General features: G+C 40.8%; 1 protein-coding gene across 1 annotated transcript; it reads right to left on the bottom strand.

Annotated features, from left to right (window-relative positions):
• Positions 1-6441: 6441 nt before the first annotated feature.
• Positions 6442-12940, bottom strand: LOC144372039 (mitotic checkpoint serine/threonine-protein kinase BUB1-like). The gene is made up of 6 exons (XM_078035461.1): positions 12256-12940; positions 10785-10843; positions 9407-9535; positions 9203-9313; positions 8351-8447; positions 6442-7443 (listed from the first exon to the last, which is right to left on the bottom strand). Exons 1-6 carry the CDS (start codon positions 12492-12494, stop codon positions 7353-7355), a joined length of 726 nt encoding a protein of 241 aa, XP_077891587.1. The 5' UTR covers positions 12495-12940; the 3' UTR covers positions 6442-7352.
• Positions 12941-15694: the final 2754 nt, after the last annotated feature.

Below are 15694 nucleotides of genomic sequence, written 5' to 3'. Positions count from 1 at the left end.
GTCTGCCAAAGCCAATGTCTCGGCTTGGCACCAGAATCACGAGGCACTCACAGCTTTGTAGGTTCAAACAGCAATTCTTTATTCCAGCTCTCACACCACCTCCACACAGGTCCAGGGGCAAACGCGTTCTGCTGTCTCCCGCACCAACCACCTACTCCACGAGGCTCTCTCCAAATCCCATTTTTATCTCACGAGAACTCAATGGGAACAAGCAGCAGGAACACCCTAATCCCAGCAATAATCTTCAACTTCCAACTTCCTTAAAACCCATTATCTTAAACTGGCAACGCCTTAAACTCAAGGAGCCGGTTACTTCCTCAAACCTGATCAGCTCTAAACCCGGATCTGCCTTGGTCCTTGAGCAAGGTCACCTCATTAAAGCATGCATGCAATGTCCCATCAAATGTCCTCTAAGCAGCATGGGGTACGCTTGGCAAGGAAATTTCGATGCGTCATTCCTACTTGGTAATGGCCCTCAGCATCTCCCCCCTTCTGATTAATTAAACAACAAGCAATGTGGCTTAGGACCGTGCCTGGTAGGTTGTCCAATTCAACATATGGTTCTTACCCGTCATCGGATGAACTGACCTCTAGGCGTCAGTCCCCTGTCTTAGGTTGAATCCACTGCAATCAGATCAACCCGTCGCTGACTACCGGTCCAGCATTCAGCCATGCTTGTGGATAGGCCTAAGCACCAGTGGGGGGGTGAGGTTCTTGCCTCACCTCTGTTGGCCCCCAAATTTAACCTTGGTGCCAGTGGGGGGGTGAGGTTCTTGCCTCACCTCTGTTGGCCCCCAAATTTTAGACCATCACTAGTAGAAGGGAGGAAGATACAGAAATGCCACGACACCAAGCCAATTGACGGCTCCTTTGGAAAAATTGCATCACTGGTGACACCATCAGCAAAGATGTCAGCATTACCACAATTAACATGGGGTGCGCTGGCAAGGAAATTGCATCACTGGTGACACCATCAGCAAAAATATGCCAGCAGTACCACAATTCGCTGCACCAGACGATAGTTCACAATGCATGCAACTGATATATAGTCCAGGCAAGTTCTGCAGGCGGTTCAAATCGGAGGAGTCTATCAATATGTCCATTTCCTCCCAAAGTAAATCAAGTCCTTGATTGAGCATTACTTGTTGAGTTATATTCATTGATGCATCAGTTTATACAGTTTACTGTGGTAGCTATCATAGAAGCTGTAGTTTGGTTTTCTTTGTCTTCACCGGCACTGGGATGGAGATGGGAATTCTGGCAATGATGTTAAAGAGACATTATCCTGAACAGAATTATTAAATATAATGAAAAGGAAAAGTGAAAGTAAACAAACAGATCTGTTAATCACCTTTAAAAACAATAGTAAGCAAACAGATCTATTAACCACCCTTGAAAACAATCATTAACAGCTGTTTACCTAATTAGATTAAACCACTTAAATCACGTGAATAAAAAAAAAAATTCGGATCCATTTTTTCATGAGCGCTCCTCATATAAAAATATGGACATACACACATACTGACATGCAACACAAAACAGGGCACACATAACATACAACATACAAGACAATAATAACGGCCTTGTAGCTTTACCTAGGTAAAATCTCCATTGCAATGTTTAAAAACTCCACAGTCAAAAAATAAAAAACAGTCAAAAAACAAAACTGATCAGAAAAACATTAACCTAGGTTTGTATGAGCTCAAAAAATAAAATAGAACTTTATGATGTGGGAAAAATGCAATAATAAAATAGATATTGAAAAAAGGCACCGTGGTTAATCACTGTCGCAGATGTAAGAATAGCCAAGCTGGAGCTCTGGATTTCAGCTGTTATGGATTTCAGTCAAATCATCTTCTTTTTCTGTAGAAATTGTTTTGGTTAACCTCTCTGGAATCCAAATCGGCTGCTGTTCTCCCTGTGGGAACACACAAACGGAACCCCGACTCCAGACAATAACTGGGTCGGGACCTTTCCATTGTCCTGTTAGAATATCTTTCCAAAGTACCTTAGGCTTATGTACATTTTTCGGATACATATGTCTTTCCGCAGCAGTAAGTCCTGATGAATCCAAATTTAGAAAGTTTAGAGTAAAAAGAGTTATTTTAAGTTTATCTTTGGGGGATATATACCCCTTTCCAATTCCCTCTTTTTGTTTTAATAGGTACGTTTTAATAGTTTGATGAGCTCTTTCAACTATGCCTTGTCCCTGTGGATTGTATGGGATTCCTGTTATATGAGTAATACCAAATGATGAGCAAAATTGTTTAAAAGATTTAGACGTATAACCAGGACCGTTATCAGTTTTTAACTGTTTAGGAACACCCACAGTGGCAAAATTTTGTAAGCAATGAGCTATAACATCTTTAGTTTTTTCTCCGGCATGAAGGGAGCCCATCAAAAATCCGGAAGAAGTATCAACTGTAACATGTAAATATTTTAATTTTCCAAATTCTGGCAAGTGTGTGACGTCCATCTGCCAAATATGGTTAGGTATCAGTCCTCTAGGATTGACTCCAAGATTAACTTGTGGTAAAAAGGTCACACAATTTTGACATTGTTTTATTATATGCCTGGCTTGTTCCTTAGTTATTTTAAAACGCTTCTGTAAAGTATTAGCGTTAACATGAAACCTTTTATGAAAATTTGTAGCTTCTTCTACAGTAGAAAAAATATGTATATCATGTGTAGTTTTATCTGCTAAATCATTGCCCAAACTAAGGGCTCCAGGCAATCCTGTATGTGCCCTGATATGTCCTATAAAGAATGGATCTTTTCTATCCCAGATTAGACTTTGTATAGTGGAAAACAAAGAGAAAACAGTAGAGGAAGGGGAAATCCTACCAGCATCTTCAAGGGATGTTATAGCATTAACTACATACTGGCTATCAGAGAATAAATTAAATACAGAATCTTTGAACATCATAAAAGCTTGTAGAACTGCATTAAGCTCTACCTTTTGAGCTGACTGTTTGGGAACTAAAAATGTAAAAGTTTGATCAGGGGTAACTACTGCAGCTGTACCATTATTAGACCCATCAGTGAATATATTTGGAGCATTCACGATAGGTGTTTTTCTTGTCATTTTAGGAAAAACTACAGGATGCTTAGACCAAAAAGACAACAAAGGATTAGATGGTAAATGATTATCAAATGAAACATTCGATTTACACATGATTATTGCCCAAGTATTTAATTCATTAGCTAACTCATCAATTTGCTCCATAGTATATGGAGTAATAATTTTATTGGGAGAAATTCCAAACACTGTCTTTGCTGCTCTTATACCTTTGAGTATTAATTGTCCTACAGCCTCAGGATACCTAGTAAGAATAGTGTTAGGAGAATAAGATAAATGTATCCACAATAATGGACCTTCCTGCCAAAATACTCCTGTAGGAATATTTCTTGTTGGTAGTACAATAAATAATAAAGGCAAACTTATATCAATTCTATCTAAATGCATATTTTCCATATATGTCTCAATAATTTTTAATGCCTTTCTAGCTTTAGGAGTTAACATTCGGGGTGAATTTGGATCTGATGGACCTTTTAGAATATCAAATAAAGGTCCCAACTCTCCTGTTGGTATGCCTAGATAAGGCCTTATCCAATTTATATCTCCCAACAACTTTTGAAAGTCATTAAGTGATTTGAGTTGATCTACTCATATTTGAATTTTAGGTGGACGGACCATGGTTGAGGATAATAGAACTCCTAAATAATTAATTGGAAAATTTAATTGTACTTTGTCTATTCCTATCTCTAGATTATAATTTTTTAACAAGTTTGTAAGTGTGGCATAACATTCCAGCAATGTGTTTTTATCTTTATGTGCCAATAATACATCATCCATATAGTGAAATATTTTTAGTTCAGGATTTTGATTTCTAAGTGGCTGGATTGCTTTATTAACATATATTTGACACATAGTTGGACTGTTAGCCATTCCTTGAGGGAGTACTTTCCATTCATATCTTTCATCAGGACCTTCATGATTTAATGCAGGGATAGTAAATGCAAAACGTGGACTATCCTCGGAATGAATTGGAATCGAAAAAAAGCAATCTTTAATGTCTATAGCTAAAACATGCCACGTTTTTGGTAAAGCAGACAATTGAGGAATCCCTGATTGAGCAGGTCCCATAATGACCATTTCATTATTAATTGCTCTTAAATCTTGTAATAATCTCCATTTACCCGATTTCTTTTTGATAACAAAAATGGGAGTATTATGGGGAGATACGGAAGGTTGTAAATGTCCTTCCGCTAATTGTTGTTTGACCAGATCATGGGCTACTTGTATCTTTTCTTTAGTCAGGGGCCACTGAGGAACCCACACTGGTCTTTCTGATTTCCAAGTAATTTTGATTGTCTCAGTGGCCCTTTCTGAAAATCCAACCCATGTCTGTCTGTTCCTTGATCTATTTGAATTGGCGCTGCTATACTTTGTTCTTGTTTTCCTAATCTTTTTTCTTTGCTGATACCTTGTCTAGCCCTAGTAGTGGGCACATTAGGATTGATGTTATTTGTTAACATCAAACCTAGTTGATCTAGGACATCTCGTCCCCATAAATTAATAGGAAGGTGATCCAAAACATATGGCTGTATAGTTCCTTCACATCCTTCAGGATCCTTCCAATCTAATACCATAGCACTTCTATGGGGATTAGTCGCCACTCCTAGGCCTCGAAGCGTTTGAGTGGCTTGTTGTAATGGCCAATGTTTTGGCCATTCTTGAAGAGATATGATGCTAAGGTCAGCACCTGTGTCCAGCAGTCCATTAAAGTCACGACCCTGAATATTTAGTTTTAACATTGGGCGAGAATCTAAATTTAAAGACAACATAGCCCAATCTACACCTGTGGAGCCTAATCCCTTGGAACCTCTTTCTACATTAAGACTAGAGAACTTATTATGTAGGCTGGGTAGTATTAACAACTGTGCTATTCTATCTCCAGGTGAAATTACTGATATACCTCCTGGAGAACTAGCTATAATTTTTATTTCACCTACATAATCGGGATCAATTACCCCAGGACTTATCATAAGTCCTTTTAATGTAGATGAACTACGTCCCAACAATAAGCCTACTGTTCCTTGGGGAAGAGGTCCTTTTACTCCTGTAGGAATAATTTGAACTCCCATCTCTGGAGTTAATACTGCTCTGGCAGAGGCGCAGATGTCCAACCCTGCGCTCCCTCGGGTTTGCCTGATGAGGGATTTAATGGACAATGTGTCCTGGGCACCACCCTGATGGGGTTGCTGGGTTCCTCCACTGCCCCGTATATTTGTGGTTGTGGGCCCCGGAGCATTGGGCCCCCCGGTCCGTTTTTTGGCAATGAAGCCTGGTGCCTTTCTCCACGATATCGTGGGTAAATACCTGATCCTTGTCCATTTTTTGATAAGGGAGTACCTTCTATGGTGGTTTGAGAACGGCATTCATTAGCCCAATGTCTCCCTTTACGGCATCGTGGGCAAATACCCGGTATTCTATTCCTTTGATTTCTAGTTTTGTTAAACCCTCCTCTTATGGGGCAACTCCTTTTAAAATGTCCTGTTTGTTCACAATTATAGCATGTTTCTAGCCTGGCATCTAAAGCCTGTTGTACTGCAGCTGCCAAGACTTGCCCTTGTTCATTAACATCTCTACATAATTTAATATATGTGTTTAAATCTTCATGTCTCCATGGTCTAATAACCTCTCTGCAGCAACGATTTGCTTGGTCATAAGCCAGTTGTTTTATTAATGGCATTGCTTGTTCTGTGTCACCAAAAATTTTGGCAGCCGTTTGAATAAGCCTATCTACAAAGTCAGCGTAAGGTTCATTAGTTCTCTGTATTACCTTAGATAGCTGACCTTGTAAATCTCCATGTCCTTGTAAAGTCTTCCATGCCCTAACTGCGTCTGCAGCAATCTGTACATATACAGCAGGATCATATTCCATTTGTTGCCGCTGACCCTCATAAGGTCCCTTTCCTAATAACATTTCAAGACTTCTTTGAGGGTAACCGGCTGCTGCATTTCGCCTAGCTGTCTCCATGCAAAATTCCTCATTGGCAACCTTCCATAACAAATATTGTCCTCCATTTAGCACAGATTTACACATGCTAGCCCAATCTGCTGGCGTCATGTCCAAGTTAGTAATGGACTCCACCATGCTTACCGTGAAGGGGGCTTGAGGACCATAGGTTGTTACAGCCTCCTTTAACTGCTTCACTGTGTTAAATTCTAAAATACGGTGAATTCGCCGCCCTCCTGCCTGTTCAAATACAGGGCATGCTAATCTTTGAGGTCCTGTCTCAGGATCCCATCTATCAACTACGGGGTTTGAGGGCCACTCAGCTGTCTCCATCGGTGGGGCTGTTGGTTGAATTACACCCTCTGGTAAAACGGAGTTAGTGACAGCCTCTTGTTGTGGCCTTTTTTCTAATAACCCCTTTTCCTTTAAATTTTCTCCCTTTCTCTGACTAGCTTGAGAGACCTTCTCTTTTGCTTGACCTAAAATGTCTTCCTCCATGGTCTGAATCTCTAACAATTTACTTAACACTTTTTCGGCTTCTTTTTTAATAATTTCTAATCTTCTATAAAGATAACGCAATCCAATAAGATAACACAAAACAAAACCACAACTGAATGAAACAAAAACTGAATAAAAATTCACTGTATCAATTTTCTCTTTCTCGGGGCTAACAAACTTCAAACCTTGAGCCAACCATTTTTCCCAGTTTGCCTGAGAAATTTCTAGGGATAGGCAGCTTGAAACAAAAATGAAATAAATCAAAACAAGAACACATTGTTTTTTGAAATGGTCACCCATTCTCTCGCCTTCCCTCAGGGGGGAGCGATTTTACTCACCTCCAAATTTCAGACGTTCCGCGTACGGGCCACCAAAATGCCAAAGCCAATGTCTCGGCTTGGCACCAGAATCACGAGGCACTCACAGCTTTGTAGGTTCAAACAGCAATTCTTTATTCCAGCTCTCACACCACCTCCACACAGGTCCAGGGGCAAACGCGTTCTGCTGTCTCCCGCACCAACCACCTACTCCACGAGGCTCTCTCCAAATCCCATTTTTATCTCACGAGAACTCAATGGGAACAAGCAGCAGGAACACCCTAATCCCAGCAATAATCTTCAACTTCCAACTTCCTTAAAACCCATTATCTTAAACTGGCAACGCCTTAAACTCAAGGAGCCGGTTACTTCCTCAAACCTGATCAGCTCTAAACCCGGATCTGCCTTGGTCCTTGAGCAAGGTCACCTCATTAAAGCATGCATGCAATGTCCCATCAAATGTCCTCTAAGCAGCATGGGGTACGCTTGGCAAGGAAATTTCGATGCGTCATTCCTACTTGGTAATGGCCCTCAGCAGAAGTCTGTTGCTAGAGCGTTCTCCAAAGGTCCTGGCTCCTGTGGGCTTGTTTTTAGGCTGTGGTAACCTAAGGAAAAGATTTATAAAATCAAAAACAGCAAAATATGGTGATGAAATAAATGCTACCACTTGATCTAATGTTAGAAAGATTCTCCCCTCATTTATTAAGGGGTTTCTTACTATTGCACTTCCAGAAAAAGTGAACTGACTATGTAAATATAAGTTGACTAACAGTTACCAAAGAGAGGGTAGAAAATGCAATTTTTGTTAGTTTTTAAATTGTTACAATTTTTTTTTTTTAGGAACAAAAGAACAATTAGAAGCATGGCCAATAAAATACCTTGGATGCCATGAAACACCTTAGCTCTTTTCCCAGTGCCTGGCTGAGATAGGGAACTTCTCTCTGCATGCTGGTCATGCTTTCTCCATTCTGCCTCGGTGTGAATTTCCTCCATACCAAGACACTTGTAATTCACCCAGATATCTCTTTTTCCATAGTTTAAACTATTAACCACTCTCTAGTATCATGTGCCTCTGCCTTAAAACATTCTCTCTGCAGCGTTACCCAGTGTAAGCTGCCTCCTTTCCCACTTATCAATCCTGCAAATGTAAACAGCACAGTACGGACAGCTGCACTGATTCCTCTACATTCTGAAACAATTTCAAACCAGAGAATCCTGTTCTTTGACAAATTCTAATGCTTTCCTTTTTCTACTGTGCTTTCACTTGGAGCTCTGCCCTCCTGGAACCCATGCACAGCACTGTGGCTCTGCAGAACACTGGCAACAAGCTCCCAGCTGTTGGTGGAAAGGCTTATCAGTGCAGAGCTGGGCCAGAACCAGACCACCCTGGCAGACAGTCCAAATTCCCTCCCTGCTGCCTCACCATCTTGAGTCCTGCAGGCACCTCCAGGCATCCTGTGGCGGTATGACATGTGTCCCCCCAGTGATATATTAACCCTGATGTTTCTTTACCCATAATTTTCTTTGTTTCTATCTTCAAAAATAGGAAAAGCAGATGTCAAAGTGACAACTTTATTGACTCCCCAAGCCCCAGAAGAATTTGCATTTTCTGCAAGAGAATAAAAAATGTATTTCATGACTGTTCTAGAAAAAACATGACCCTTTACACTAAAACTTCAACTACAAATGAAGTGGGAGGTAGAGGGGAGAAGCTTATAGAAAAGAACTGGCATCAGTTTTTAAATACTAGGTGGTAAGGCAAATCACTTTGAAGTGGGATGAAGTGATTTAACTATAATCACTGGGCAGCCTCAGGTCCCAAATTACTGCCACACATCAAGAACACAGCTCATCATTCTCCTATGACACTTCTATTATCACCTGACTCATTCAATAAAAGCTCTCAGTGGTTTTAGTTTTCATTTGCTTTAAGAAAAATCTCTTCTCCCAACTCCAAATGGATCCTACTGATCTTTATTACAATCTCTGGCTCCCAGCATGAATCCTCTGGCCCTAGGTAAGAGGGCTAGTTGCTGGCCTCCAACCACCATCTGGCCACTTTTCTACCAAGAAGGCCTCAAATCACTCCTGGACTACTCAGCTCTTCCTGATGTACCTCCCCATGGGGATTTTATCTTCCTTTAGATATCACTGTTATAGCAACCCAACCCACCTAACCCAACCCAACATAATGCAAACCCCAACTCTACCACACGCATGGAAACCTTGTCCAACTCTGCCACACTTCTATTTCATGCACTTTCTGTGATGACCAAGGCAAGGCCACATCTTAGGTAATCCCTGACAATGCCTGGGCTCCACCCACAGTACAATGCATCAATTAGCTTTAAAATAAATTATTACTTTGAAACTGGGCTTCAAATGCATCTTCATTTTGGTCTAGAGATGGCCATTCATCTTTGTCATCAGAAACATCAGGAAGTGTAGGAGCCTGGAACATATTCATGATGAAACCTAAAAACCAGAAAGAATATCCATCAACAGATTGCAAAAGAGTTTAAATTTTTTATATTTTAAGGTGCTACACATTCAAACAAAATGTTTTACCCAGTGCTTCCTTGGTGTGCACCGTGGGCAAGGGCTGGGCTCTGGAGGGTGTTGCCTGAACCATTCCCAGTGACGTGTTTGGAGTCGCATGGAAAGAACTTGTGCTGGCCACCTTGTGCGTTTCATACACTGGCAAAGGAACAGGACCAAGAGCAGGATCATCAGGTCATTTAAAACGTGTTAGAAGGCACACAACTGCTTCAATAACTTACTACAATTAGACCAGGTTACCGTGGTAACCGTAATTGTCAATAATCATCACTCCAGACCCACATACTTATCTTTGTAAGAATACATAAAGTAGGTGAGGCAAGAATCATAGTTTCACACAAAATAAAGCGAAGGCTCAAAGACACCGGGTGTTTGGCCTGAGATCAAACCAATTAGAGTTTTGTCACAGGTAGCATCCTGAGCTCCACCATGTCTCAAGTACTGTCTGCTTGTGGTCAGAGTGTAACCCCCACCCCCCCACTGTCAGTCCTAGACCACTTTCCATCCCACTCAGCTTGAGCCAGTGGTGTACAAGGCCCGCACAGCCTGGGCCCTGCTTGCCCAGGTTTCAGTGTATTCTTCTTTGCCCTGCTCGCCCTGAAGCTCTGGCCTCTTTACTGTGCTTAGAACACCAGGGATAGTCCTGCCCGGGGGCTCTGCATCTGCAGTTCCTCTGCTTGAAAACTGGTTCTCCGAGGTGGCTGCATGAGTAGCTCCCTCCCTATTCCTCTATGCAGGCATTACCCTCACCAGCATCTTCCCTGTTCACCTTCTCTGAAATCTAACCCCTTACTTCAATATTAGCCCTTTCATTCCTGGGGGGATTTTCATTGTTTTGTCAAGATTCCATCTCTAACGATGTAGAATGGTTGGTGCCCAGCATCCAGCAAGCAGGCACCAAGTCTCAGTTGAATAGAATGAGTCTCCAGCTGTTTCAGAGGGCCCACCCTCATTAATAGTCAATGGAAAGAATGCCACAGCCACCTGCAGGGGGAAGGGAACACCCACACTGTCCCAAGTAATTTAATAAACTATGCACACACTTCCAGTGTGGTGCCAGACAGGAGAACAGTATTCGTAGTTAAACTTTGAATCACCTTTCTTACTCGACCCAACTAACATGACTCATTTTAGATTAATGTACTGAGAAAGTTAATAGAAAAACTTGCATAAATTAATCTTTCAAAGAACTCTGAACTGATAAGATATTTACAATTAATACCATTGTTTTCAATAGTCTGGGGCTGAAATAACCCCTGGATTCTAAGAAGAGGATTCCTAACGCTTAGGTTTAGTAAGGTCAGAAAGCTTCCTGTCCCATAGCCCCAGTACAGCCCAAGGAGTGTGCCCCAGCAGGCCAGGATGAAGAGACCCCCATGAAGCTCACCTTCTTTGGTCTCTGCTCCACTCTGTGGCTGGAATCCATGAGCACTCTGACTCATACATCTGGAAGAGAAAACCCTGAGACACACAAGAATCAACATGTCTTACAAGAGAGTTTCTCATTAACTCTCAAGAAATAATAGTAAAAGAAGCTGGTCAACAATCACAGCCTGTTGCTGAAACACAGATGGAGCTGCTTAGATCCACGGTGTAAATAAATGAAATGTTTTTTCTCTTCAGTTCTTTTTGAGGAAAACACTCTTACAGATAAAGGCCAGGCATGGAACACTAGTATGTCGTGTCACTTCTGTGTCTCGGCACCACAACAACCAGCCCTCCTTGTGGCAGGACAGGACAATGGCTTCCTAGTTCCAATGGGCTCATTTGCTGTACAGCATAAGGGGCTGACTGGGCACTGATGCCCAACAAGGTGGAGGCACCAATGTGCTTCAGCTGAGCAAATACCTTTCTGATGAGCCCACAGCCTCAGGCTAACATCCAGATTTTAAAACAATAGCTACCAACAAAGATAATAAAGCTATGCAAACCACTTGCATTAAAGCTGTGGTTAAGTACACTAGGGGCAGGGGCCTCGCCTCATACTGCCCAGGATTCCCTTAAGGAATGTCATTAAAATGTGAAGTAAAAAGCACAAAGCACTTTTAATTAAACAATATGTATCAAATCACAAGTTACAAGACAGTCAAAGTGACTGAAGATAAAAACAAACACAACAAGTGATGTGACATTAATTCTAATATCTGAAGCCCAGAAAACTCTCAAAATTGGGGAAAAAACTTTCACAATAGTGTGGAGGTGGCTTGTGACATGGAGTCACAAACGTCAATCCCATACTGCTCCGTGGGAGGACAAAAGGAGTACGAGGGCATGCCAGCCACTGCCTGGAGTAATGTCCCCTGCAGGCCTTGGCCACAGCCAGGAGGCAAAAGGCAATTCCAACTATAGGTGTTTATTCTTCAAATACAGAGCGACTTGAGTTTCAGGAAATTTTAATTTATAATTCAGAAGAAAAGTATGAAGACAAACAAATCTAAAATCTAGAAGAAGGATAGATCCCTCTAAAGAAGTATAAAATAAACATGTTTGAAAATTTGGGGCTCAATGTTTTGATAATTTTTTTCAACAACATATTCATGTAAATCATTTTAGCTGGGTATGGTGGCACACACCTGTAAACCCAGCTATTCAAGAGGCTGAGCCAAGAGAAGCCCAAGTTTGAGGCCAGCCTCAGCAGCTTAGTACATACTCTCAGGAACAACAAAACCAAAAAAGAGATGAGGATGTTGCTCAGCGATAAAGCACCCTCAGGTTCAATTTCCAGTACTGCAAGAAAAACATTTTTTAATAGAGATACCCCATCTCTTACATAATGCTCTTGATACTGCAGGTCATAAAAAAGAAGCTGACAGATGCCATTTACACCACTCTCATCTCCAGGACTGGCTTTGACTTACCTGGACTCTGTCACTGGCTGGGCTGTCAGAGGAGTAGGAGGAGCTATGCTCTGGCACACTGCTGGGGACACCAAAGCAGGAGGAACAGCATCTGCCACAGGAGGAACAACAGGAGGCACCTCTCCGGGCTTCTCGCCCAAGTTCTTTGGGGTTTGCTGATTGAGTGACAGAAGACATGAGCACCAAGTTCCCACTGAGCACCTGTGCCTAGCCCCACACATGCTGAATCCACCTTTCATGCCAGACAAACAAAGGAACAAAAATAAACCACAAAGACCAGAATGTTATTATCAGGTATTAGAGCTTTCAAAGCATGTGACCCTTATCCTTCCAGGTGCTTTAAAACACCTGGAAATTTTCAACAGTGACCAAAAAAGACCACTCTAAAACATAACGAATGCTTTGTTGCTTCCAACCCCGGCTGTGAGTGCCACTCACACTTCTAACCATTGAAAAATAACCAGCCTCTGCAGTCATATCAGTATTTAAGAAGTGTCTTGTTTCTCTTTATTAAACTGAGGGAAAAAAAACAATAAATCAATGTTACCAAACGCTCACAATGGTGTTCTCTTAAACTACCCTTGATAGGCAGCGTCCTCTTCCTGTATATATGAACTGCCTCAGAAACAGGGTTCATGTTGGGAAGGATTAGACTAAAGGTCTTTGTTTTTCTACTCACAAGTACATAGATTAGAACTAATGTTATCAACTTAAAAGACAGAAGGGTTAATTCCTTGCCCAAAAAGTATCCTTACAAATTGTTAGGAAAAACATCCAATGTCTAGAATATTGTTTTAAACAATAACACTAGTTATCAAAGAATATAACTTAAAAAGACCTACACCATTTCCTTACCTACTAAATTAGTACAGATCAAAAATAATTGTACACCCCAACAGGAGGAGGAGCCCAGCCTCCCACCCGCACAGTAGGCAGACCACGAGGCCCGGAGAGGGGGCCCAGCCACCCACCAGCGAGGTAGACAGACCACCCCAACTGGAGGAGGGGCCCAGCCGCCTGCCCATACAGTCACCTGACCGAGCTCTGGACAAACATAGGTCTCCCCAACACCCCCTACCTCATCAAACACCTTATGAGAAAAACTGATGGAACTCATCTTGGCAAATCCCACCAACCCTTAAAACCCAACAACCGATGGGCGTGGCTACCAGTTGGGTTCTTCAGTGGATCAGGCACCTGGTTTACATCTCAGAGAATAAGAGTAGAGAGGCCACAGGTGGAAGCTCAAGTCCTCTCATACTGACTACCACCACCACCCTGAACCCAGAGACTCCAGCTAGGAATTGACAATGCCACCAACTGGAAGAAATGAAAACAGAGTTCTGAGAGGAATTTTTTTTCTTTCTTTTTTTAATCTTCTCTCTCTCTTTTCATCCATTCATCCAGTCTCCTCTACCCTTCCCCCTCTGGTCCTCGAAACCTCAACATATGTGAAACCAAGAATTGTGCATGAAAAAGGTCTTTAACAACTGAGTCACCAGAATAATGTAATATAGAGGAATTCCATATGCCCCACCTCCTCCCCCCTTTTATTTTTTTTCTCTTATTTTCTTTTTCCCTCTCTCTTTTTTCTCTTTCTTTCCTTGTTATTTGTTTTTCTCCTTCTTACTCCCTCTATCCCAACAGACACAACATAATCTATGGGACACAATGAAAGCAGTTCTAAGAGAAAAATTCATTGCTTGGAGTTCATTCCTTAAAAAAAGAAAAAAAACCAAATAAATGATCTCGCACTTCATCTCAAAACCCTAGAAAAAGAAGAGCAAAACAACAGCAAAAGTAGTAGAAGGCAAGAAATAATTAAAATCAGAGCTGAAATCAATGAAACTGAAACAAAAGAAACAATTGAAAAAATTGATAAAACTAAAAGTTGGTTCTTTGAAAAAATAAATCAGATCGACAGACCCTTAGCCATGCTAAGGAAGAGAAGAAGAGAGAGAACTCATATTACTAGCATACGGGATGAAAAAGGCAATATCACAACAGACACTACAGAAATACAGAAGATAAAAATTATTTTGAATCCTTATACTCCAATAAAATAGAAGATAGTGAAGGCATCGATACATTTCTTAAGTCATATGATCTGCCCAGATTGAGTCCGGGGGATATACACAACCTAAACAGACCAATATCAATTGAGGAAGACAGGGATGCCCTCTCTCACCACTTCTGTTCAAGAAGCCATCAAAAGACTACCAACTAAGAAAAGCCCAGAACCAGATGGATATACAGCAGAGTTTTACAAACCTTTAAAGAAGAACTAATACCAATACTTTTCAAGCTATTTCAGGAAATAGAAAAAGAGGGAGAACTTCCAAATTCATTCTACAAGGCCAACATCACCCTGATTCCTAAACCAGATAAAGACACTTCAAAGAAAGAAAACTACAGACCAATATCTAATGAACCTACATGCAAAAATCCTCAATAAATTTATGGCAAATCGGATACAAAAACATATCAAAAAGATCGTGCATCATGATCAAGTAAGATTCATCCCTGGGATGCAAGGCTGGTTCAATATATGGAAATCAATAAATGTTTTTCACCACACCAACAGACTTAAAGATAAAAACCATATGATCATCTCAATAGATGCAGAAAGAGCATTCAATAAAGTACAGCATCCCTTTATGTTCAAAACACTAGAAAAACTAGGGATAACAGGAACATACTTCAATATTATAAAAGCTATCTATGCTAAGCCTCAGGCTAGCATCATTCTGATCAGAGAAAAATTGAAGGCATTCTCTAAAATCTGGAACAAGACAGGGATGCCCTCTCTCACCAATTCTGTTCAACATAGTTCTCAAAATACTGGCCAGAGCAATTAGACAGATGAAAGAAATTAAAGGCATAAAAATAGGAAAAGAAGAACTTAAATTATCACTATTTGCGGTTGACATGATTCTATACCTAGCAGACCCAAAAGGGTCTACAAAGAAACTACTAGAGTTAATAAATGAATTCAGCAAACTGGCAGGATATAAAATCAACACACATAAATCAAAGGTATTCCTGTATATCAGCGACACATCTTCTGAAATGGAAAAGAGGACAACCACCCCATTCACAATATCCTCAAAAAAAAAATAAAATACTTGGGAATCAACCTAACAAAAGAGGTGAAAGATTTATACAATGAAAACTACAGAACCCTAAATAGAGAAACAGAAGAAGATCTTAGAAGATGAAAAAATATATCCTGTTCATGTATAAGCAGAACTAACATCATCAAAATGGTGATATTACCCAAAGTTCTCTATAGGTTTAATGCAATGCCAATCAAAATCCCAACAGCATTTCTTGTAGAAATAGACAAAGCAATCATGAAATTCATATGGAAAAATAAAAGACCCAGAACAGCAAAAGCAATTCTAAGCAGGAAGAGTGAATCAGGTGGTATAGCAATACC

This window comes from Ictidomys tridecemlineatus, chromosome Y (assembly GCF_052094955.1).
Source record: "Ictidomys tridecemlineatus isolate mIctTri1 chromosome Y, mIctTri1.hap1, whole genome shotgun sequence".
In the NCBI taxonomy this organism is placed as follows: Eukaryota; Metazoa; Chordata; class Mammalia; order Rodentia; family Sciuridae; genus Ictidomys; species Ictidomys tridecemlineatus.
Note: the sequence above shows the minus strand (reverse complement) of the source record. Positions and strands in the feature narration are given on the sequence as shown.

What these genes read in the sequence shown, in the direction of transcription:
- LOC144372039 (XM_078035461.1), bottom strand. Translation starts at nt 12,494, where the DNA reads ATGAAAGGTGGATTCAGCATGTGTGGGGCTAGGCACAGGTGCTCAGTG. An exon ending in GCACACCAAGGAAGCACTGG is followed by an intron (nt 9,314 to 9,406) that starts GTAAAACATTTT and finishes TCTGGTTTTTAG; the next exon opens with GTTTCATCATGAATATGTTC. An exon ending in ATTTGAAGCCCAGTTTCAAA is followed by an intron (nt 8,448 to 9,202) that starts GTAATAATTTAT and finishes ATTCTCTTGCAG; the next exon opens with AAAATGCAAATTCTTCTGGG.